This window comes from Mya arenaria, chromosome 11 (genome assembly GCF_026914265.1).
Source record: "Mya arenaria isolate MELC-2E11 chromosome 11, ASM2691426v1".
Taxonomy (NCBI): Eukaryota; Metazoa; Mollusca; class Bivalvia; order Myida; family Myidae; genus Mya; species Mya arenaria.
The window spans coordinates 48,306,022-48,332,982 of record NC_069132.1 but is presented as its reverse complement, the minus strand read 5'-3'; the positions used below and the strand labels follow the sequence as shown (position 1 = coordinate 48,332,982).

General features: G+C 40.6%; 1 protein-coding gene across 3 annotated transcripts in view; it reads left to right on the top strand.

Annotated features, from left to right (window-relative positions):
• The window catches only part of LOC128207480 (uncharacterized), a 106,702-nt gene that overhangs the window by 70,102 nt on the left and 9,639 nt on the right, over positions 1-26,961 (top strand). For all 3 annotated transcript variants that reach the window (XM_052910427.1, XM_052910426.1, XM_052910428.1), the window contains exons 12-14: positions 11,065-11,172; positions 11,552-11,683; positions 12,186-12,275. In XM_052910427.1, the coding sequence (XP_052766387.1) occupies positions 11,065-11,172; positions 11,552-11,683; positions 12,186-12,275 (330 nt within the window). The remainder of the gene's footprint in view (positions 1-11,064; positions 11,173-11,551; positions 11,684-12,185; positions 12,276-26,961) is intronic.

Here is a 26,961-nt window from a genome sequence, read left to right as displayed (position 1 = left end):
AAATGAAACATAGACCTTTTACACAACTGCCATTCTTATTTTAGTCATAGTTAACTGGGATGCAAATTCCATGCTTACCTCATATTTACTATAAAACCTATTTCTTCTTGTCATGGTTCAGAGCAAATATTACCAATTCAGAAGTGACTTCTCAGTGTTACATGCCCATCTGACTGTCTGTCCCTCCCAACGGTTTCCGATCAATAACTGAAGAATGTTTGGCCATAGACCTCAAACTTGGTAGACAGGTTGGTAATGATCAGAAGATGAATCCTTCATGATATCAGGTCATTGGGTTAAAGGTCAAGGTCAAAGGTCAAGGCTGTGGTGACCTCGAGCTGAAAATCCGTTTCTAATCAATAACTGTAGATTGCTTAAGCTCAGAGGTGAGTTGACATCCACTCCATCTTGCAGTGTCTTATATTTGATATTACTTTAGAAATATTCCAACTTACGGACTAGTTCATAAATTGCAGAACAATGCTTTCAATAGTTTCCACGTTGCATGATAAAATATGAAGTTTAGTATGTTTTATAAAACTTTACAGTTTAATTGATAATGATGTTTGTAAACCTCCTACGCAGTAATCTCCCTTGGTGACAGCAAAAATGCCGAGTTTTGAAAAATTCACCTTGAGCTTAATTGTTTGTTTTGAAAATGCCATTCGAAAGAATGAACTCCAGATAATTCCCTCTTGATGTATAGTATTTTTATCCCCGTTCTATATACTCATATGAGTGAAATGTGTTACAAAAACTTATACAAAATATAAAGCAAGGAATTCACATAACATACTGGTACAAATAAAAGGTGAATTTCATGCTATTGAAATCTATGTATTAGACCATTGACTCTATTTTTTCCGAAGAAACATATGTATAACTTAGTTTTAACCGGAGGATTAGCTTGGGGAAAAAAACACAACAGAATATCTATAATTCCGGGCATAAACTATTGTAACCATAATGTCCTTCGAGCATATGTACACTCAACATAAAAATATTATCATTGAAATAATAACCATTTTTGGTTATCTGCATGCACGTTTTTCTTTTAATTTCATTGCGCCGACTTGATGCTATGTATTAACTTTTTTCTTGTCATTTCTATGTACATATTTTGCTATTCAAAAATGTTTCAAATCAATATTTCCAAAGTTCATAGGAGGGTAAGGTAGGTCATCATGAAAATCTGTTACATACTAAGGCTATCTGGTTATTCTGTCCCAAATACTTGTGGCTAGTTCCAGTGTGTGATAAAAAAAACCTGATGTTGTTTACACCACTCTTGAAGAAGAAAGTAACATTTTAAACTAGTTAACATCCAATCAACTGCAGGCTAACCCTGACAAGTTTCAAACAATTTCAATTGGCTCAAAGTCTGTTAAAGAAATTAACAATTCGATATACTGTGAACTCATTTACCGTATATTCTTGGCCTTAAAAATTTGTTGTTGTTTTATTTAAAAACGACAATTTTGTGTTCCTAAATTTGTGGATTCATAGATTTTCATTTTTTTAGATAATTGAAACTGGGATCCTAAATCATTTCCAAATTCACCATGCGCCAATCTCGTGCGATGTATCATCTACGTAACGCAGTTTAAGACAATACAATATGTCAAGTAGCGCAGATAACCATGTCAATTATCGCTTGATCGGTAAAAAAAGAAAATTGTCAAAAACTGACATAAACTTGGTATTAATGTGTACAATGCATTGAAACTTACTAACTGAAGTACCACATAGTTTACTATTTTTTTGATTGGCTAGTCGATGTTATCACGTGATATTCCCAAGTTAGGTATATAGCTTAAATATACCACTCATTAAGAGTAAGCCTTTGTAGCACAGTGGATACAACACTGGACTGCAATTTTGGCGACAAGGGTTCGAACCCGGTCTCCGACACAATTTGTTTTTTACATTTTGGTACTTTTTTAGCTCACCAGAGCACAAAGTGCCATATATGGTAATGGTCAGTGGGTTTATATAACCAAACGGCTGGTATAAAAGCCGTTTGTCCACGTGTTTTCGTCATTCGAGTTTGTACCGGGCCAGTTAAACCATCAGATAATTGGTGTATTGTATTATGGCAAGCGACGAAGAAGGCGGCGGAGTTGCACGTGGAAACGGTAAGTCCTCGGGGGACTCAGCAATTGAAGCTTTTTCGTTGTTTAAAACATATCTTGACAGTCAATTGAAGGACTTTAAACAGGATTTGTGTAGTATTAAAACTAGCAAAGACAAGAAACCAAAACTTAAAAGTGAATCAAATAAACATCAGTTTGAATTTAATTCAGAAATTCAGGAAGGCTTGGAAAGGGCTTTGTGTAAGAACTTACCTGAAGGAGCTCAGGAAATTTTACAAGATTTACTTTCTAAAGTTAAGCACAGGAATAAATTAATTCAAGTGGCAGATTGTTCCCCCGGGGGCTGGTTGACAGTGAATGAGTATGAAAGGCCGCTACTTCGTTCAGATAGCGATGATGAAAAAAGGCTTAGACAAGCTGAAACCAGGGCTATCAAAAAGATCAAAACTTCCAAGCCTTCTACAGATAACAAATTTAATCCTTATAAGCGTTCTTCTACCATTGCGAGCGCCACCACCGGAAGTCAGTGGCAGCCACGTCAACAAGAGGGATGGGGTCATTCGACACAGCAGTCCTTTCGTGCCCAGGGTATCAGCACCGGCAACGACATCTGCTTCTCGTGCGGTCAGCGAGGGCACTTCCGGAGGGATTGCCGTGCAAACGAAGGCACTCCACGTAGAGTCAACTATTACTACGCCGACAGGTCCAGAGCCGCAGCGGCAACCACACAGCCCAAGACAGAATATAAATGATGAGTATTCTTTTGACTGTTTGTTTGATAGAGATATCTTTGAGAATGAAGAAAATAGTTTTATACCAGATTATTCAAGTGAAAGCAAAAATGTTAAGGGTAGATTAAAATCCCACATAGATTTTTGGAAACAAATCGGCGCAAATCAAGATATTGTTGATGTTATAGATAATGGTTACAAATTACCATTTTTTGAGGTGCCGGAACCTTCTCTTGCGAGAAATAATAAGTCCGCTTTGGATAATATAGATTTTGTAAACTCTGCTGTAAACGAATTGTTACAAAAGCATTGTATTGTCGAGACACCTTTTGTTCCGCATACAGTGAATCCCTTGAGTGTTGCTATAAACAAACAAGGCAAAAAACGATTGATCTTGGATCTCAGAAAAATAAATAAATTTTTGTGGAAAGAAAGATTTTCTTTTGAAGATTGGAAAACGGGTTTAGAGTATTTTGAAAAAGATTCCTACAGTTTTAAGTTTGATTTAAGTCAAGGGTATCATCACATAGATATTTTTGCGGCTCATCAGACATTTTTAGGTTTTTCTATAAAGGGGAAATATTATTGTTTCACGGTGTTGGCTTTTGGATGCAGTACTGCCCCTTTCATTTTTAGTAAAGTGTTGAGAGAAATGGTCAAATATTGGCGAATAAACGGCATTAAGATTGTAATCTTTCTAGATGATGGATGGGGCACAAATAAATCATTAGAAAGGACGCTGACAGATGCTTCATTTGTACAGGATAGTCTCATTAAGGCTGGTTTTATCATAAACAACGAAAAGTCAGTTTGGAATCCAGTTCAAAGCATTGAATGGATAGGTATATTTTGGAATAGTATAGCATTTTGTATAAGTATTCCGGAAAGGAGAGTACTAGATTGTTTATCAAACATTGAACACGTTCTTAGAAATTACAGTTCAGTCACAGATGTTTAGCAAAATGCGTTGGCAAAATTATTTCTATGAAACCAGTTTTAGGCAACATTGTGAGGTTAATGACTAGGTTTTTATATATTTTGATAGAAAGCCGTAGTTCTTGGGATGTTTGTATGAAAATTCCTGAAGGACACCCGTTTCTTAAGGAATTTGAATTTTGGCAGTTGAATTTACAGAAATCTAACGTTAGATTTCTAGCTCCGTATTCGCCAGTTGAAGTGTTAGTGTTTTCCGACGCTTCCCATTCGGGTGCGGGCGTTTATGTAGTGAATTGTAGAAACAGCGTTTTTCGCTCTATATGGTCGGAAGAGGAAGTAGTCAAAAGTTCTACTTTTAGAGAATTAAGGGCTGTCAAACTTGCATTAGATGTTTATGGCAATATGTTAAATGGTAAAACGGTAAAATGGTTTTCTGATTCTCAGTCGTGCGTTCATATCGTTCAGTGTGGAAGTACCAAAGTAGAGTTACAACAAGAATCTTTACGCATATTTGACATTTGCTTGAAGTTTAAGATAGATCTGCGTATTCAGTGGATTCCGAGAGAGTTAAATGAAGTTGCGGATAATATAAGCAAACTATCCAACACTGATGAGTGGGAAGTCACCGACGAGTTTTTTAGCTATGTAGATAGTATTTGGGGACAGCATGATGTAGATCGCTTTGCTAAATACAAAAACAGGAAAACCAAGAGATACAATTCCTTGTTTATGGACTATGAGTCGGAAGCAGTAGACTGTTTTACTCAAGATTGGGGTAATGACAATAATTGGCTGGTGCCACCCATATGTCTAGTTTCTAAGGCCATTTTGCATGTTTTGCATTGTAATGCATCTTATTGTTCCTAAGTGGCCTAGTTCGGCCTTTTGGCCTATGTTGTTCAATGCTAATTATGTCCAGAAAGATTACGTTTGTGACATTATGGAATTTGGCAAAGGGCAAAACATTTTTACACACAATGGTAACAAGAAATGCGTTTTCAATTCTAGAAGGTTTTCTAGTAAGGTTTTGGCAATTAGAATCGTTGCAAATGTTTAAGGTATTCTTAGTATAAGCGTTCGTTAATATACTGGGTCAACGTACGTGTTCGCTGTTTGTGCGCGTTATTTAGCTTGATGTATGTTGTAATCATATTTAAACGCACCATATTTTGCTTTGGTATACATAGCGACATTTAGTAAAGTTTTCAGTTTGTTTTAGTTATAAAGTTGTTTTGACGTTGTTGTAAGATGATGTGTTGCTCACAAGAGTAATTAGTATGAAATTAATGCGAATGTTTTGGTTCATGACGAGATACGTTTCTGAAGGCGATTAATTGCTCATGACGAGCGATGATTATGCATGCGATCGTTTGCTCACGAGGAGTGACTAATGTGAATGTGATTAATTGACATGACAAGCGAGGGTTTGCCTATGATGAGAGGTGTCTATGAATTGAATCGTTTGCTCATGACGTGATTTTATGCTTATGATGACAGGTTTGCTCATGGCGAGCGTTGTCTCGGAATGAGACGGATTTTGCTCATGGTGATCGTTGTCTCGGAATGAGACGGACTTTGCTCATGTTGAGCGTTGTCTCGGTATGAGACGGTTTTTTGCTCATGACGAGCGTTGTCTCGGAATGAGACGGATTTTGTTCATGGCGACCGTTGTCTCGGAATAAGACGGATTTTGTTAGTTATGGTGGTACTAGTTTAAAGAGGCGTAACTATTATATTTTGGCAAAATTATCATTGCAATACTATTATTTATTGAATTACATATTCTCAAAAGTATGTGTATATACATTTTTCAGATGTTTTCAAAATAGGCATTTGGAAGGATTTTGACTCGTTTCCAGTTCACCCGGATTTAATATCTTCTCATGAAAATATTAAGAAATTGGGTCAAAAAACAAAATCTGAAAATACTATCAAAAGTTACGAAAATCATTTCAAACTGTTTTGCAAATGGTTTAACAAATACGAATTTACAGCAGTTCCAAGTACAGATTACACTGTTGCATTATATTTGTCATCTATGGAAAATAGTATTTGTTCGGAATCAAAATTAAATTCAATTGTTTATAGTATTTCCTATGCCCATAAAATCAGTGATTTTGTTGATCCTTGTTCTTCCAGTTTAGTGCGTAATGTCAAAGAAGGTATTTTGAGATCAGTTGGTAAAACACACATATCAAAGGAACCAATTAGAAAAAACGATATTGTTAATATTGTTAAATATTTTGGGAACGATTCTTGTCTGATAAACAAACGTTTTGTGACCATGTCAGTTTTGAGTTTTTTCGGGTTTTTCAGATGTAGCGAGGTTGTTTCCTTAAGATGTTCTGATATTGTTTTTAAAGAAGATTGCATAGAAGTGCTGTTAAGACAATCAAAGACTGATCAATATAAAAAAGGAAACATCGTTATAATTTCCAAGACAGATAACGATATTTGTCCAGTGAATTGTTTACGAATGTACATGGATTCAGCTCAGCTTTCAGAAGATTCAGATGAATTTTTGTTTAGAAACGTTTATTTTTCCAAGAAAGATAATACACATAGATTAAGAAAGGGGAAGCATATTTCATATACAACAGTAAGAGAAATATTTGTTAAGGATTAGATAGTTCTAAATACGGATTGCATTCGTTTAGGTCGGGAGGTGCGACAACAGCTTCTGAAAGGGGCGTACCAGATCGATTAATTAAAAAACATGGTCGATGGAGATCAGAGATTTCTAAAGATATTTATATCAGGGAAAGTGAAAAATGCAAGAAGTCAGTTACTTTGAAGTTGAGTAACTAAAATAATGTTTATACACATCGGGTTTTTTCCCGTTCTTTTTCATTCGATAAATGTATTGGCCCGGTATAGACCACTCCTATACAGTCGTTTTTTTATACTTTATGAGGTTAATAAATAAATAATTTATGTTTGGCTGAAAGTATTGAAAGAAAACATAAATATATTTATTTTCTGTTCGGAATAAATCGTATTTACGATAATTACTTTTTTTTATTACTTTTACTTTCTAAAGTTAAGCACAGGAATAAATTAATGCAAGCAATTTAACATAGTTTTGTCAGTGTGCAGGCAATTGAACGAAGTCCTGTGTGTTTGCAGGCAATTGAACAAAGTCCTGTCAGTGTGCAGGCAACTGAAAAAGTATTGTCAGTGTGCAGGTATCTGTACCAAGTGATGTCAGTGTGCAGTCAATTATCAAGCCTGTCAGTGTGCAGGCAACTGAACAAAATCCTGTCCGTGTGCAGATATGAGAATCAAATTCTGTCAGTGTGCAGTCAATCATCAAGTCCTGTCAGTGTGCAGGCAACTGATCGAAATCCTGTAAGAGTGAAGTCTGAATCACCAAGTTCTGTCAGTGTGCAGGAAACCCTGACAAGTCATGCAGTGTGCAGGCAACTGTGACAAGTCCTGTCATTGATTATTCAGGCAACATGTTTGATCAGTATCATTTTATCCCCCGCCGAATTGAAGATTTCGGGAGGGGGATATGGTTTTGGCGTTGTCCGTCCATCATTCCGTCCGTCCGTCCGTCAGCTACCATATCTTGGTAGGCATTGATCAGAAAATGTTCAAACTTGGTCAGAATGTTCCCCTTGATCAAATCTCGAACACTTTTAAAAGTGGGTCACTTGGGGTCAGAAACTAGGTCACTAGGTCAAATCTTAGAAAAATCTTTGGAACATACTAGAGGCATTATACATGGTCAAATATTCATTAAACTTAATCAGAATGTTTTCCTTGATGAACATTTGGTCGTAAATAAAACTGGGTCACATATGATCGAAAATTAGGTCACTAGGTCAAATCTTTAAAAAATCTTGTCCAGAACCATATCATGGTAATGATTGGTCACGTTATGTTCAAAAGTGGTCATGATGTACCCCTTGATGAAATATAGACCACTTAAAAAAGTGGGTCACATGGGGTCAAAAACTAGGTCAGTAGGTCAAATCTTAGGAAAATCTTTTGAACGTACTAGAGGCATTATACATATATTTATTTTCTGTTCGGAATAAATCGTATTTACGATAATTACCATATATGGGGGAGTATTTCCGACTATTGCCATATATGGTAATGGTCAGTGGGTTTATATAACCAAACGGCTGGTATAAAAGCCGTTTGTCCACGTGTTTTCGTCATTCGAGGTTGTACCGGGCCAGTTAAACCATCAGAAAACTGGTCGCCCTCCCGCCCACCCTCGATGTTCTTTATGTTTATGTGTTTCATTAGAAATACCATGTTTATCAAGAATATGTTAATAACTTTTGTATCTTTTCAGATAAACGATTTTGTTTCGTTTCGGATGAAAGTTGGGTGTGCATGACATACTTGTTAAGTCTGAGAGAAGAGGTTTCATGGACATTTACCAAGTTACATGTGAAATGTGTTTTGGTTTTTCTTTTCATTTTACTATGTATAAGTGCATGGACACAATATGCCACATTCAGTGGTCATTTTTTCCTCATGAAACCATTGCGTGTATGATCATTGAATAAATGTATTGGCCCGGTATAGACCACTCCTATACAGTCGTTGTTTTATACTTTATGAGGTTAATAAATAAATAATTTATGTTTGGCTGAAAGTATTGAAAGAAAACATAAATGGTCAAATATTCATAAAACTTAATCAGGATGTTTTCCTTGATGATATCTTGGACTTATTTGAAACTGGGTCACATATTATCGAAAATTAGGTCACAAGGTCAAATCTTTCAAAAATCTTGTCCGAAACTATTTTATGGTGGTGATTGGTCTGAAACATGGTCAGAATGTTCTTTTGGGTTAAATTTCCACTGCGTTTTAAAAGTGTGTCATATGGGTCAAAAACTAGGTCATATCTTACAGAAATCTTGGGAACACTCTAGAGGCAATACATCTGCTCTAATTTCAATGAAACTTAATCAGAATGCCTCAATGAAATCTTGGAATAGTTTGAAACTAGTAGGTCATGTGTGGTTGAAAATGGGGTCACTGTGTCAAATCTTAAAAAAAACTTGTGGACACTCTAGAGGCTATATTTTTTGCAATATATCTGGACCAATATTCATGAAACTTGATCAGAATGTTTGCCTTTATGAAATCTTAGATTATTTTGGAACTGGGTAACATGGAGTTATAAACTAGGTTTCTTGGTCAATTCTAAATGTTACATTATATACAATATTTTTTTTTATTTCAAACAGTTGCAATCAAACTCAAAATCATATATATATATATATATATATATATATATATATATATATATATATATATATATATATATATATATCAACAATTGATTTCCATTGCTTGACATAGCCCAATCAGGCGGGGAATATCAATTCAACAAATTTGCTTGTTCAATATTCTTTGAGAACAAATATCAAGCTATATTGATTACAAAGGTTAAACTCTTTTACTCAGGTGAGCGATTTAGGGCCAATATTGCCCTCTTGTTTACAATTATGATATCAAAGCGTAACACATTCTATTAAATTATTGTCCTGAGATTAGTTACAGAAAAAAACTTTTTTTGGTGCCAATCTGGTGTACAGTCCCTTTAAGATAGCACACACCTAAAGAACCTCCACATGAAACTCTTCAATTTTAATGCTTTACCCTATGTTGTTAAGCACAGGACTACAAATCTTTTGAGGGATTCAATGAAGTGGATAAAAAATAATCCAGTCAGACGCACAAATATTTTATTTATTTCATTTTAGCTCGACTATTCGAAGAATAAGGAGAGCTATCCTAGTCACCCGAGCGTCGGTGTCGGTGTAACCACTTATGTTAAAGTTTGCGTACCACCTCAAATATTTTCAAAGTCCATTCACATATGGCTTTGAAACTTTGCACAAAAAGCATTTTGACAAAATTATGCCCCTTTTTTTACTTAAAATTTACGTTAAAGTTTGCATACCACCTCAAATATTTTCAAAGTCCATTAACATCTGGCTTTGAAACTTCGAAAGCTTGTTCACCATCATGCTCCCAGCCTGTACACAGGAGGAGGTCACTGTATCAAGCATTTTGACCAAATTATGCCCCTTTTAAGACCTAGAATTTACGTTTAAGTTTGCGTACCATCCCATTTATCTATGAATACTCATTCTTGTTTTTATTTACATTTTTCATCACAGGTAATTTTTCCTACGAAGTCCTGTTATGTTACTGTTTTATGTATGCTTGTACATGTTTTTCTAATGATACAATGTGCCTTAATTTCTATTATCTTATTATAATGTTCTTACTATTGACCATTCAACAAGCCTTTTTTATTTACACTGTTTTCTATTTACAAGTTCCTGTTTTTAACTTAAATGTCCTTAAACAATATCCTCCAGAATGGATATTATTTCATATTGTCAATCACTGGGAATAGTCCAGCGCGCTGTCTACTGACAGCTCTTGTTTTCTTCTTTGTTTTCATTAGCTTACATCTTTTTACAAAAGTTAATATTGTATTTTCATTAAAAAGTAATTAAATACATTTTTACACATAAATATTAGCTTCTGTGAAGATTTTATAAATTTCAGGAATTACAAACTTTTTTTTTTAAATGAGACGGTAAAACATTTTGATTTTTTGGGCATAAGGTTCACAAAAGATTAAAGATAATTATTTATAAAGAACAGGTCATGAGAATTTCTAGAACATTATTTTTGCTTTTAAACATCGATGTTCCATTTTCACGCGGTCAAAACAGTATGTTAAAATTGAAATACCATATGGCTATTTCAGTACAGTATGATTATATTTGTTGGTGATGTGATCAATAATGTATTATTTCTGAAAGCAAATATATTTCTTGTTACTCTGATACCAAATTATTACCAAACTTTTGAATAATAAAATGAAATAAAGGATTGTTCTTGTCTCTCGGGTGATGTCGTTTTTATCGACAATTTTGAAATGGGGGTAGGGTAACTCAAATTTAAATAAAATTGTTATTTGAGGGTAATTTTTTTTTTATTTTTTTTTTTGAATCCAGGAAATGATACACATTAAGAAATCATCAAGCTGATCATGGTTTGAAATGGTGCCTATTAGGGGTGTGCTACCTTAAGTTAAGATTCCTGTATCTTGAAAAATATATAGAAAATGTTTTTAGTGGTCTCTGAGCTTCATATAGATAAAAGATGGCTGATGAGATACTAAATTGTCATTATGAGGAAATACAGTTAGCCAAGGAGTAGCCTTAATTTATTAAAAGTGTTCCAGGCACTGTATTGGTCAAGGGGGATACAAGTGCTATACTGTGCTATACTGTCCTCTTTCTTTTTTGTAAGAGGGCTGGAGTTCATGCAGAGAAGACCTTGACACTGTGGACAACAGGGGTCCCCTGACAATGGGGCCAGCTAGACTGGTTGCAGAACAGCCATTCCGCATTATCATCGGTAAGGTTTGTCTACTTACACTTGATGTAAGGATTCATGTGATAGACATTGTCTATCTCAGCATCCAATCCTGAAGTACATGTAGAGCGAGTTGGTTGAAATAATTCCAACATACAGTATGCTTTGGCTTTATTAGCTGACAGTCCTTCCTGGTCAGTGTTTTAAATTTTAACACACCATCTGATGACTTACCATAATATATTTAAAACATTTCATATTCTGATAAATAAAAGGACACCAGTAACTGTTGTGGATTGTACCAAGGAAACAGACTGTGAGTTATATAAGCTTATAGGTGTCTTAACAATCAAGCAAGAATAAATGTGTGTAAACTATAAGCTAAAAGAATAACGCATTGTCTTCATTATTCCACATAAAGGTACAGGAGGCAGTCTTAGCTCCCAGACGTACATTCGTCAGGTGGCAGTCTACATTGCAAACCTGTTCTTGTTAACATCAGACGGTCACGTAGACATTGTTGCTGATACGGATGTCCAACCAGAAAACATAGGTATGATTGTGTTTCATGGAGTTTTCTGTGATGAAAATGGGGGGATATAGAACTGCCGTTGTCTGTCAGTGATTATGTGCGTGAGTTTGTCCGTCCGTCCGTGATTCCGTCCGTAAGTATTATGCTAAATAAGTTGTGCACCTGGGGTTTCATTTCCCACTGCATTTGGTTAAACTAGAGTTATAGCCATTTGAATTTGCAAACAAATGGCTTTTCTGGACTTTTGTCGCCCAAAACTCAAAAACTATTTCACCAAGAGTCAGGAGATGATGAACTTGTGCACCTGGGGTTACGTTCCCCGCTGCACTTTGTAAAACCAGAGTTATGGCCAGTTGAGTAACAAAAACTGGCATTTCCGGACATGTTTGGTTCATAGAACGAATTAAAACCTTCCAACAATTTATCTGAAAACCCTAAAATCTTTTTTTTTTGTGAATGACCAGATATTGCATGTAGATAATTACACTTCAGTTAAATAACGCATTTCTTTCTTTCTTTTTAGGTTTGCTCAATGCAATAATTCTGGGAAATTCTACGGAGAATATTCATACTGAATCCATTCTTCAACGTGTTCCAATCAAAATGTCTTCAGGTAGAAGAAAATATTTAAAAAAATATGTTTTATTGAAGGAATGACAAACAACACCCCTGACAAATATAAGCATTTACGAATCAGTCATACCCTTTTTTTAGTAAATTAATGTGAATGTATGGTGGTTGATGATTCTCGCCTCAAAAATAGCAATCAGAGTTAAATAGATCATGCCTTGTTATTAACCTACAGGACTTAATTGATTCCTATATTTGAATAAGAGGTCATTATACCCCCACAAACGAAGTTTAAGGGGGTATATAGGAGTGAGCTTGTCGGTCGGTAGGTCGGTCTGTCGGCCGGTCGGTCTGTCGGTTTTCATGGTTTCCGGACGATAACTCATGAAAGGCTAGACAGATTTGAAAAAATTTTGGTACACAGGTGTAACATCAGAAGATTCAGGTCAAGTTCGATATTGGGGCTGGTGGGGCCAAGGTCAAGGTCACTGTTACTAAAAATAGAAAAACGGTTTCCGGACGATAACTCATGAAAGGCTTGACAGATTTTAAAAAATTTTGGTACACAGGTGTAACATCAGAAGATACAGGTCAAGTTCGATATTGGGGCTGGTGGGGCCAAGGTCAAGGTAACTGTTACTAAAAAAAGAAAAACGGTTTCCGGACGATAACTCATGAAAGGCTAGACTGATTTGAACAATTTTTGGTACACAGGTGTAACATCAGAAGATACAGATCAAGTTAGTGAGCTTGTCGGTCGGTCGGTCGGTTTTCATGGTTTCCAGACGATAACTCCTGAAAGGCTAGACAGATTTAAAAAAAAATTGTTACACAGGTGTTACATCAGAAGATACAGGTCAAGTTCAATATTGGCGCTGGTGAGGCCAAGGTCAAGGTCACTGTTACTAAAAATAGAAAAACGGTTTCCGGACGATAACTCATGAAAGGCTTGACAGATTTGAAAAAAATTTGGTACACAGGTGTAACATCAGAAGATACAGTTCAAGTTCGATATTGGGGCTGGTGGGGTCAAGGTCACTGTTACTAAAAATAGAAAAATGGTTTCCGGACGATAACTCATGAAAGGCTTGACAGATTTGAACATTTTTTGGTACACATGTGTAACAACAGAAGATACAGGTCAAGTTCAATATTGGGGCTGGTGGGGCCAAGGTCAAGGTCACTGTTACTAAAAATAGAAAAATGGTTTCTGCTTCATAACTTTAATTGGGCATGAGATATTGTGATGAAACTTGCTGTATAGGCAGCCTGTGAAGACAATGCTTGTGATTGAAAATGGGGCCAGTGGAGTAAAGGTTTTTGTGCACTGTTACGAAAATAGAAAAACGGTTTTGTCTTATTCCAGAAGAGATCAGCTAGAGCATCAGCTAGTTTTTCTTGTCAGCAGTGTAACTTCTAAATTACTCAACAGATTTAAATAAAACAATACATGCATGATAAAAGAAGATGCAGTGTGCAGTAACCTTGGAGTTATGGCCTCTTTTCAAAGGAATGGTTTGCCATTCCTGTGTCCAGGCGGCATTTGGGGGTATTCGTCACTCCTGTGACAGCTCTAGTTCCTTATGATCTGCTTACCTAAGTTTCAACTATAAACTAAGTTGGGTATACAGTATATTTATGTTTTACACATTAAACAAACATATTCCAACAGTAGCTTTCGCTCCCTTAGAATAAATTTGTTAAATTTGTAGTACACAAACTATAATCTATACATCAATGTTAAATCAATAAAATGTTTTTGTTCGTGCAGAAATGATGCTCATTTATCTTAATTAAAAACAGAAACAATTTTTAGCTCTACTGGCCAAAGGCCAGAAGAGCTTATGCGATGGTAATGTGTACGTAGTATGTGCGTCCGTGCGGTCGTGCGTTCGTGCGTCTGTAAACAATTGGTTGTGAACACGATACAGTCTTCAGTTTTGATTGTATCTCGATGAAACTTGTACAGTATCTAGATATCCATTAGAGCTCGGTTCCTTTCGAAAACCAGCCAGATCCGCCCATAAATGCCTAGATTATGGGCCATGAAAGTTTTAAAGAAATGCTTTCTATTTTTAGCCAGGTCTGCATGAGCGAATTCTATTTTTAGCCAAGTTTACATGTACTAGTAAATTCAAGTTTAGAGTTAAGGGAGACAATTTGCAAGTCTAGGATTTTGAGAGACAATTTGTTTTTTGTTTCTGCAATTGATTTTGTGAATTACTCTGCCTTGTTCTTGTTGAAAGCCCAAAGGCCATTTTTTAGCTTTAAGTTCTGTAGTTTGCGCATTCATCTTAACAAAATTGGTTGTGAATGTTTAAGTTATGCACCTGGTGTCTTACTGGCCACACCCAGGGTTCACAGGTTTGGTAAACATAAATCTGGAAAGGTTTGAAATCTTTTTGTGTGTTCGTGCATCCATCTCAGCACAATTGATTGTGAATGTTTGTTCAAATTGATCAATGTTGTCCTAGGATGCCCTAGACTTTGACCTTTTGACCAACTTTTTTTAACTTTTAAAACTACAGAAGTTTTTACTATGAGTACAGTTTTGAAAGCATTTTTTTTTCAGATGACTTTTACTTGGCACATATTAAAATAGTTCATGCAACTAATCTGCTTACAATACTTTCTGGGCTCAGATGTTGAAAGTGCTACGTTTTCAGGTAACCCAAACACAAAACATAAACTATATGTCTGTTGCCTTTTACCCATACATACATGCTGTAGATTGATATGACCACAAAAGCCATGCCAGTAGAGTATAGGCCCTTTTGGGCCTCTTGTTTGATATTGCAATCTGTTCTCAGTTATCCAGGTGTGGAGGAAATTTTGAACCATGACAAGCACTGTTACCAAGTGACCTAAGACAAGCACTGGTATCAAGTGACCTAAGACAAGCACTAGTATCAAGTGATCCATGACAAACACTGGTATCAAGTGATCAGAGACAAGCACTGGTATCAAGTGACCTGAGACAAGCACTGGTATCAAGTGACCGAAGACAAGCACTGGTATCAAGTGATCCATGACAAACGATGGTATCAAGTGACCTAAGACAAGCACTGGTATCAAGTGACCTGAGACAAGCACTAGTATCAAGTGATCCATGACAAACACTGGTATCAAGTGATCTGAGACAAGCACTGTTATCAAGTGACCTAAGACAAGCACTGGTATCAAGTGACCTAAGACAAGCACTGGTATCAAGTGATCCGAGACAAGCACTGGTATCAAGTGACCTAAGACAAGCACTGGTATCAAGTGATCCATGACAAACACTGTTATCAAGTGATCTGAGACAAGCACTGGAATCAAGTGACCTAAGACAAGCACTGGAATCAAGTGACCTAAGACAAGCACTAGTATCAAGTGACCTAAGACAAGCAATGGTATTGGTATCAAGTGACTGAGACAAGCACTGGTATCAAGTGACCAGAGACAAGCACTGTCATCAAGTGACCCGAGACAAGCGCTGTTTTCAAGCGACTGGAGACATGCACTGGTATCATGTGACCCGAGACAAGCACTGGTATCAACTGACTCGAGACAAGCACTGTCATCAAGTGACCCGAGACAAGCACTGGTATCAAGTGACCCGAGACAAGCACTGGTATCAAGTGACCCATGACAAGCACTGTTTTCAAGCGACTGGAGACATGCACTGGTATCAAGTGGTCCGAGACAAGCACTGGTATCAAGTGACTCGAGACAAACACTGTTATCAAGTGACCCGCGACAAGTGACTGGAGACATGCACTGGTATCAAGTGACCGTAGACAAGCACTGGTATCAAGTAACCCGAGACATGCACTGTTATCAAGTGACCCGAGACAAGTACTGTTATCAAGCGACTGGAGACATGCAGTGTAATCAAGTGACCGAAGACAAGCACTGGTATCAAGTGATCCAATGTCAAGCACTGGTATCAAGTGGTCCATGACAAGCTCTGGAATCAAGTGACCTGAGACAAGCACTGGTATCAAGTGACCCGAGACAAGCACTGGTATCAAATGACCCGAGACAAGCACTGGTATCAAGTGACCCGAGACAAGTACTGGTATCAAGTGACCAGAGACAAGCACTGGTATCAAGTGATCTGAGACAAGCACTGGTATCAAGTGACCCAAGACAAGCACTGGTATCAAGTGACCCGAGACAAGCACTGGTATCAAGTGACCCGAGACAAGCATTGGTATCAAGTGACCAGAGACAAGCACTGGAATCAAGTGACCCAAGACAAGCACTGGTATCAAGTGACCAGAGACAAGCACTGGTATCAAGTGACCCAAGACAAGCACTGGTATCGAGTGACCAGCGACAAGCACTGATATCAAGTGACCCGAGACAAGCACTGGTATCAAGTGACCCGAGAAAAGCACTGGTATCAAGTGACCAGAGACAAGCACTGGAATCAAGTGACCAAAGACAAGCACTGGTATCAAGTGACCAGAGACAAGCACTGGTATCAAGTGACCCGAGACAAGCACTGGTATCAAGTGACCCGAGACAAGCACTGGAATCAAGTGGTCCGAGACGAGCACTGGTATCAAGTGACCAGAGACAAGCACTGGTATCAAGTGACCCAAGACAAGCACTGGTATCAAGTGACCCAAGACAAGCACTGGTATCAAGTGACCCGAGACAAGCACTGGTATCAAGTGATCCAAGTCAAGCACTGGTATCAAGTGGTCCATGACAAGCTCTGGAATCAAGTGACCTGAGACAAACACTGGTATCAAGTGACCCGAGACAAGCACTGGTATCAAGTGACCCGTGACAAGCACTGGAATCAAGTGACCAGAGACAAGCACTGGAATCAAGTGACCCAAGACAAGCACTGGTATCGAGTGACCAGCGACAAGCACTGATATCAAATGACCCGAGACAAGCACTGGTATCAAGTGACCCGAGAAAAGCACTGGTATCAAGTGACCAGAGACAAGCACTGGAATCAATTGACCCAAGACAAGCACTGGTATCAAGTGACCAGAGACAAGCACTGGTATCAAGTGACCCGAGACAAGCACTGGTATCAAGTGATCCAAGACAAGCACTGGTATCAAGTGACCCGAGACAAGCACTGGTATCAAGTGATCCGAGAAAAGCACTGGTATCAAGTGACCAGAGACAAGCACTGGTATCAAGTGACCAGAATCAAGCACTGGTATCAAGTGACCTGAGACAAGCACTGGTATCAAGTGACCCGAGACAAGCACTGGTATCAAGTGATCCGAGACAAGCACTGGTATCAAGTGACCCTAGACAAGCACTGGTATCAAGTGACCCCAGACAAGCACTGGAATCAAGTGACCGGAGACAAGCACTGGAATCAGTTGATCCATGACAAGCATTGGTATCAAGTGACCCGAGACAAGCACTGCTATCAAGTGACCAGAGACAAGCACTGGATTCAAGTGACCCATGACAATCTCTGGTATCAAGTGACCAGAGACCAGCACTGGTATCAAGTGACCTGAAACAAGCACTGGTATCAAGTGACCCGAGACAAGCACTGGTATCAAGTGATCCGAGACAAGCACTGGTATCAAGTGACCCCATACAAGCACTGGTATCAAGTGACCCCAGACAAGCACTGGTATCAAGTGACCGGAGATAAGCACTGGAATATGTTGATCCATGACAAGCACTGGTATCAAGTGACCAGAGACAAGCACTGGTTTCAAGTGACCCATGACAAGCACTGGTATCAAGTGACCAGAGACAAGCACTGGTATCAAGTGACCTGAGACAAGCTCTGGTATCAAGAGACCAGAGACAAGCACTGGTTTCAAGTGACCCGAGACAAGCACTGGTATCAACTGACCAGAGACAACCACTGGTTTCAAGTGACCCGAGACAAGCACTGATATCAAGTGACCAGAGACAAGCACTGGTATCAAGTGATCTGAGACAAGCACTGGTATCAAGTGACCCGAGACAAGCATTGGTATCAAGTGACCAGAGACAAGCACTGGAATCAAGTGACCCAAGACAAGCACTGGTATCAAGTGACCAGAGACAAGCACTGGAATCAAGTGACCCAAGACAAGCACTGGTATCGAGTGACCTGAGACAAGCACTGATATCAAGTGACCCGAGACAAGCACTGGTATCAAGTGACCCAAGACAAGCACTGGTATCAAGTGACCAGAGACAAGCACTGGAATCAAGTGACCCGAGACAAGCACTGGTATCAAGTGACCCGAGACAAGCACTGGTATCAAGTGACCCGAGACAAGCACTGGTATCAAGTGACCCGAGACAAGCACTGGTATCAAGTGACCCGAGACAAGCACTGGTATCAAGTGACCAGAGACAAGCACTGGTATCAAGTGATCTGAGACAAGCACTGGTATCAAGTGACCCAAGACAAGCACTGGTATCAAGTGACCGGAGACAAGCACTGGTATCAAGTGACCCGAGACAAGCATTGGTATCAAGTGACCAGAGACAAGCACTGGAATCAAGTGACCCAAGACAAGCACTGGTATCAAGTGACCAGAGACAAGCACTGGTATCAAGTGACCCAAGACAAGCACTGGTATCGAGTGACCAGCGACAAGCACTGATATCAAGTGACCCGAGACAAGCACTGGTATCAAGTGACCCGAGAAAAGCACTGGTATCAAGTGACCAGAGACAAGCACTGGAATCAAGTGACCCAAGACAAGCACTGGTATCAAGTGACCAGAGACAAGCACTGGAATCAAGTGACCCGAGACAAGCACTGGTATCAAGTGACCCGAGACAAGCACTGGAATCAAGTGACCCGAGACAAGCACTGGTATCAAGTGACCAGAGACAAGCACTGGTATCAAGTGACCCAAGACAAGCACTGGTATCAAGTGACCCGAGACAAGCACTGGTATCAAGTGATCCAAGTCAAGCACTGGTATCAAGTGGTCCAAGTCAAGCACTGGTATCAAGTGGTCCATGACAAGCTCTGGAATCAAGTGACCTGAGACAAACACTGGTATCAAGTGACCCGAGACAAGCACTGGTATCAAGTGACCCGTGACAAGCACTGGAATCAAGTGACCAGAGACAAGCACTGGAATCAAGTGACCCAAGACAAGCACTGGTATCGAGTGACCAGCGACAAGCACTGATATCAAATGACCCGAGACAAGCACTGGTATCAAGTGACCCGAGAAAAGCACTGGTATCAAGTGACCAGAGACAAGCACTGGAATCAATTGACCCAAGACAAGCACTGGTATCAAGTGACCAGAGACAAGCACTGGTATCAAGTGACCCGAGACAAGCACTGGTATCAAGTGATCCAAGACAAGCACTGGTATCAAGTGACCCGAGACAAGCACTGGTATCAAGTGATCCGAGAAAAGCACTGGTATCAAGTGACCAGAGACAAGCACTGGTATCAAGTGACCAGAATCAAGCACTGGTATCAAGTGACCTGAGACAAGCACTGGTATCAAGTGACCCGAGACAAGCACTGGTATCAAGTGATCCGAGACAAGCACTGGTATCAAGTGACCCTAGACAAGCACTGGTATCAAGTGACCCCAGACAAGCACTGGAATCAAGTGACCGGAGACAAGCACTGGAATCAGTTGATCCATGACAAGCATTGGTATCAAGTGACCCGAGACAAGCACTGCTATCAAGTGACCAGAGACAAGCACTGGATTCAAGTGACCCATGACAATCTCTGGTATCAAGTGACCAGAGACCAGCACTGGTATCAAGTGACCTGAAACAAGCACTGGTATCAAGTGACCCGAGACAAGCACTGGTATCAAGTGATCCGAGACAAGCACTGGTATCAAGTGACCCCATACAAGCACTGGTATCAAGTGACCCCAGACAAGCACTGGTATCAAGTGACCGGAGATAAGCACTGGAATATGTTGATCCATGACAAGCACTGGTATCAAGTGACCAGAGACAAGCACTGGTTTCAAGTGACCCATGACAAGCTCTGGTATCAAGTGACCAGAGACAAGCACTGGTATCAAGTGACCTGAGACAAGCTCTGGTATCAAGAGACCAGAGACAAGCACTGGTTTCAAGTGACCCGAGACAAGCACTGGTATCAACTGACCAGAGACAACCACTGGTTTCAAGTGACCCGAGACAAGCACTGATATCAAGTGACCAGAGACAAGCACTGGTATCAAGTGATCTGAGACAAGCACTGGTATCAAGTGACCCGAGACAAGCATTGGTATCAAGTGACCAGAGACAAGCACTGGAATCAAGTGACCCAAGACAAGCACTGGTATCAAGTGACCAGAGACAAGCACTGGAATCAAGTGACCCAAGACAAGCACTGGTATCGAGTGACCTGAGACAAGCACTGATATCAAGTGACCCGAGACAAGCACTGGTATCAAGTGACCAGAGACAAGCACTGGTATCAAGTGACCTGAGACAAGCACTGGTATCAAGTGATCCATGACAAGCACTAGTATTAAGTGACCTGAGACAAGCACTGGTATCAAGTGATCCATGACAAGCACTAGTATTAAGTGACACGAGACAAACACAGGTATCAAGTGATCCATGACAAGCACTAGTATTAAGTGACACGAGACAAGCACTGGTATCAAGTGATTCATGACAAGCACTATTATTAAGTGACACGAGACAAACACTGGTATCAAGTGATCCATGACAAGCACTAGTATCAAGTGACCCGAGACAAGCACTGGTATCAAGTGATCCATGACAAGCACTAGTATTAAGTGACCTGAGACAAGCACTGGTATCAAGTGATCCATGACAAGCACTAGTATTAAGTGACCTGAGACAAGCACTGGTATCAAGTGATCCATGACAAGCACTACTATTAAGTGACACGAGACAAGCACTGGTATCAAGTGATCCATGACAAGCACTAGTATTAAGTGACACGAGACAAGCACTGGTATCAAGTGATCCATGACAAGCACTAGTATTAAGTGACCTGAGACAAGCACTGGTATCAAGTGATCCATGACAAGCACTAGTATTAAGTGACACGAGACAAGCACTGGTATCAAGTGACCTAAGACAAGCACTGGTATCAAGTGATCCATGACAAACACAGGTATCAAATGATCCATGACAAGCACTAGTATTAAGTGACCCATGACAAGCACTGGTATCAAGTGACCTAAGACAAGCACTGGTATCAAGTGATCCATGACAAGCACTAGTATTAAGTGACACGAGACAAGCACTGGTATCAAGTGATCCATGACAAGCACTAGTATTAAGTGACCTGAGACAAGCACTGGTATCAAGTGACCCGAGACAAGCACTGGTATCAAGTGACACGAGACAAACACAGGTATCAAGTGATCCATGACAAACACAGGTATCAAGTGACCTAAGACAAGCACTGGTATCAAGTGATCCATGACAAGCACTAGTATTAAGTGACACGAGACAAGCACTGGTATCAAGTGATCCATGACAAGCACTAGTATTAAGTGACACGAGACAAGCACTGGTATCAAGTGACCCAAGACAAGCACTGGTATCAAGTGACCAGAGACAAGCACTGGTATCATGTGACCCCAGACAAGAACTGGTATCAAGTGACCCCAGACAAGCACTGGTATCAAGTGACCCCAGACAAGCACTGGTATCAAGTGAGCGGAGACAAGCACTGGAATCAGTTGATCCATGACAAGCACTGGTATCAAGTGACCCGAGACAAGCACTGCTATTAAGTGACCAGAGACAAGCACTGGTTTCAAGTGACCCATGACAAGCTCTGGTATTAAGAGACCAGAGACAAGCACTGGAATCAGTTGATCCATGACAAGCACTGGTATCAAGTGACCCGAGACAAGCACTGGTATCAAGTGACCAGAGACAAGCACTGGAATCAAGTGACCCAAGACAAGCACTGGTATCGAGTGACCAGAGACAAGCACTGATATCAAGTGACCCGAGACAAGCACTGGTATCAAGTGACCCAAGACAAGCACTGGTATCAAGTGACCAGAGACAAGCACTGGTATCAAGTGACCCGAGACAAGCACTGGTATCAAGTGACCCGAGACAAGCACTGGTATCAAGTGACCCGAGACAAGCACTGGTATCAAGTGACCCGAGACAAGCACTGGAATCAAGTGACCCAAGACACGCACTGGTATCAAGTGATCAGAGACAAGCACTGGTATCAAGTGACCAGAGACAAGCACTGGTATCAAGTGACCTGAGACAAGCACTGGTATCAAGTGATCCATGACAAGCACTAGTATTAAGTGACCTGAGACAAGCACTGGTATCAAGTGATCCATGACAAGCACTAGTATTAAGTGACACGAGACAAACACAGGTATCAAGTGATCCATGACAAGCACTAGTATTAAGTGACACGAGACAAGCACTGGTATCAAGTGATTCATGACAAGCACTATTATTAAGTGACATGAGACAAACACTGGTATCAAGTGATCCATGACAAGCACTAGTGTTAAGTGACACGAGACAAGCACTGGTATCAAGTGATCCATGACAAGCACTAGTATTAAGTGACACGAGACAAGCACTGGTATCAAGTGATCCATGACAAGCACTAGTATTAAGTGACCTGAGACAAGCACTGGTATCAAGTGATCCATGACAAGCACTACTATTAAGTGACACGAGACAAGCACTGGTATCAAGTGATCCATGACAAGCACTAGTATTAAGTGACGTGAGACAAGCACTGGTATCAAGTGATCCATGACAAGCACTAGTATTAAGTGACCTGAGACAAGCACTGGTATCAAGTGATCCATGACAAGCACTAGTATTAAGTGACACGAGACAAGCACTGGTATCAAGTGACCTAAGACAAGCACTGGTATCAAGTGATCCATGACAAACACAGGTATCAAATGATCCATGACAAGCACTAGTATTAAGTGACCCATGACAAGCACTGGTATCAAGTGACCTAAGACAAGCACTGGTATCAAGTGATCCATGACAAGCACTAGTATTAAGTGACACGAGACAAGCACTGGTATCAAGTGATCCATGACAAGCACTAGTATTAAGTGACCTGAGACAAGCACTGGTATCAAGTGACCCGAGACAAGCACTGGTATTAAGTGACACGAGACAAACACAGGTATCAAGTGATCCATGACAAACACAGGTATCAAGTGACCTAAGACAAGCACTGGTATCAAGTGATCCATGACAAGCACTAGTATTAAGTGACACGAGACAAGCACTGGTATCAAGTGATCCATGACAAGCACTAGTATTAAGTGACACGAGACAAGCACTGGTATCAAGTGACCCAAGACAAGCACTGGTATCAAGTGACCAGAGACAAGCACTGGTATCAAGTGACCCCAGACAACAACTGGTATCAAGTGACCCCAGACAAGCACTGGTATCAAGTGACCCCAGACAAGCACTGGTATCAAGTGAGCGGAGACAAGCACTGGAATCAGTTGATCCATGACAAGCACTTGTATCAAGTGACCCGAGACAAGCACTGCTATTAAGTGACCAGAGACAAGCACTGGTTTCAAGTGACCCATGACAAGCTCTGGTATTAAGAGACCAGAGACAAGCACTGGAATCAGTTGATCCATGACAAGCACTGGTATCAAGTGACCCGAGACAAGCACTGATATCAAGTGACCAGAGACAAGCACTGGTTTCAAGTGACCCATGACAAGCTCTGGTATCAAGTGACCCCAGACAAGCACTGGTATCAAGTGACCGGAGACAAGCACTGGAATTAGTTGATCCATGACAAGCACTGGTATCAAGTGACCAGAGACAAGCACTGGTTTCAAGTGACCCATGACAAGCTCTGGTATCAAGTGACCAGAGACAAGCACTGGTATCAAGTGACCTGAGACAAGCTCTGGTATCAAGAGACCAGAGACAAGCACTGGTTTCAAGTGACCCAAGACAATCACTGGTATCAACTGACCAGAGACAAGCACTGGTTTCAAGTGACCCGAGACAAGCACTGATATCAAGTGACCAGAGACAAGCACTGGTTTCAAGTGACCCATGACAAGCTCTGGTATCAAGTGACCAGAGACAAGCACTGGTTTCAAGTGACCCATGACAAGCTCTGGTATCAAGTGACCAGAGACAAGCACTGGTTTCAAGTGACCCGAGACAATCACTGATATCAAGTGACCAGAGACAAGCACTGGTTTCAAGTGACCCATGACAAGCTCTGGTTTCAAGTGACCTAAGACAAGCACTGGTTTCAAGTGACCCATGACAAGCTCTGGTATCAAGTGACCAGAGACAAGCACTGGTTTCAAGTGACCCGAGACAACCACTGGTATCAACTGACCAAAGACAAGCACTGGTATCAAGTGACCCATGACATACTCTGGTATCAAGTGACCTGAGACAAGCACTGGTATCAAGTGACCCGAGACAAGCACTGGTATCAAGTGACCAGAGACAAGCGCTGGTTTCAAGTGACCCATGACAAGCTCTGGTATCAAGTGACCCTTGACAAACACTGGTATCAAGTGACCCGAGACAAGCACTGGAATCAGTTAATCCATGACAAGCTCTGGTATCAAGTGACCCGAGACAAGCACTGGTATCAAGTGATCCAAGACAAGCACTGGTATCAAGTGACCCGAGACAAGCACTGGTATCAAGTGATCCGAGAAAAGCACTGGTATCAAGTGACCAGAGACAAGCACTGGTATCAAGTGACCAGAGACAAGCACTGGTATCAAGTGACCTGAGACAAGCACTGGTATCAAGTGACCCGAGACAAGCACTGGTATCAAGTGATCCGAGACAAGCACTGGTATCAAGTGACCCCAGACAAGCACTGGTATCAAGTGACCCCAGACAAGCACTGGTATCAAGTGACCGGAGACAAGCACTGGAATCAATTGATCCATGACAAGCATTGGTATCAAGTGACCCGAGACAAGCACTGCTATCAAGTGACCAGAGACAAGCACTGGTTTCAAGTGACCCATGACAAGCTCTGGTATCAAGTGACCAGAGACAAGCACTGGTATCAAGTGACCTGAAACAAGCACTGGTATCAAGTGACCCGAGACAAGCACTGGTATCAAGTGATCCGAGACAAGCACTGGTATCAAGTGACCCCATACAAGCACTGGTATCAAGTGACCCCAGACAAGCACTGGTATCAAGTGACCGGAGACAAGCACTGGAATAAGTTGATCCATGACAAGCACTGGTATCAAGTGACCAGAGACAAGCACTGGTTTCAAGTGACCCATGACAAGCTCTGGTATCAAGTGACCAGAGACAAGCACTGGTATCAAGTGACCTGAGACAAGCTCTGGTATCAAGAGACCAGAGACAAGCACTGGTTTCAAGTGACCCAAGACAATCACTGGTATCAAGTGACCAGAGACAAGCACTGGTTTCAAGTGACCCGAGACAAGCACTGATATCAAGTGACCAGAGACAAGCACTGGTTTCAAGTGACCCATGACAAGCTCTGGTATCAAGTGACCAGAGACAAGCACTGGTTTCAAGTGACCCATGACAAGCTCTGGTATCAAGTGACCAGAGACAAGCACTGGTTTCAAGTGACCCGAGACAATCACTGGTATCAACTGACCAAAGACAAGCACTGGTATCAAGTGACCCATGACATACTCTGGTATCAAGTGACCCGAGACAAGCTCTGGTATCAAGTGACCAATGACAAACACTGGTATCAAGTGACCCATGACAAGCTCTGGTATCAAGTGACCCATGACAAGCTCTGGTATCAAGTGACCCATGACAAACACTGGTATCAAGTGGCCCGAGACAAGCTCTGGTATCAAGTGACCCATGACAAACACTGGTATCAAGTGACCCGAGACAAGCTCTGGTATCAAGTGACCAATGACAAACACTGGTATCAAGTGACCCATGACAAGCTCTGGTATCAAATGACCCATGACATACTCTGGTATCAAGTGACCTGAGACAAGCACTGGTATCAAGTGACCCGAGACAAGCACTGGTATCAAGTGACCAGAGACAAGCACTGGTATCAAGTGATCCATGACAAGCACTAGTATTAAGTGACACGAGACAAGCACTGGTATCAAGTGATCCATTACAAGCACTAGTATTAAGTGACCTGAGACAAGCACTGGTATCAAGTGATCCATGACAAGCACTAGTATTAAGTGACCTGAGACAAGCACTGGTATCAAATGATCCATGACAAGCACTAGTATTAAGTGACACGAGACAAACACAGGTATCAAGTGATCCATGACAAGCACTAGTATTAAGTGACACGAGACAAGCACTGGTATCAAGTGATCCATGACAAGCACTAGTATTAAGTGACACGAGACAAACACTGGTATCAAGTGATCCATGACAAGCACTAGTATTAAGTGACACGAGACAAGCACTGGTATCAAGTGATCCATGACAAGCACTAGTATTTAGTGACCTGAGACAAGCACTGGTATCAAGTGATCCATGACAAGCACTAGTATTAAGTGACACGAGACAAACACTGGTATCAAGTGGTATCAAGTGACCAGAGACAAGCACTGGTATCAAGTGACCAAAGACAAGCACTGTTATCAAGTGATCCGAGACAAGCACTGGTATCAAGTGATCCAAGTCAAGCACTGGTATCAAGTGGTCCATGACAAGCTCTGGAATCAAGTGACCTGAGACAAGCACTGGTATCAAGTGACCCGAGACAAGCACTGGTATCAAGTGACCCGTGACAAACACTGGAATCAAGTGACCAGAGACAAGCACTGGAATCAAGTGACCCAAGACAA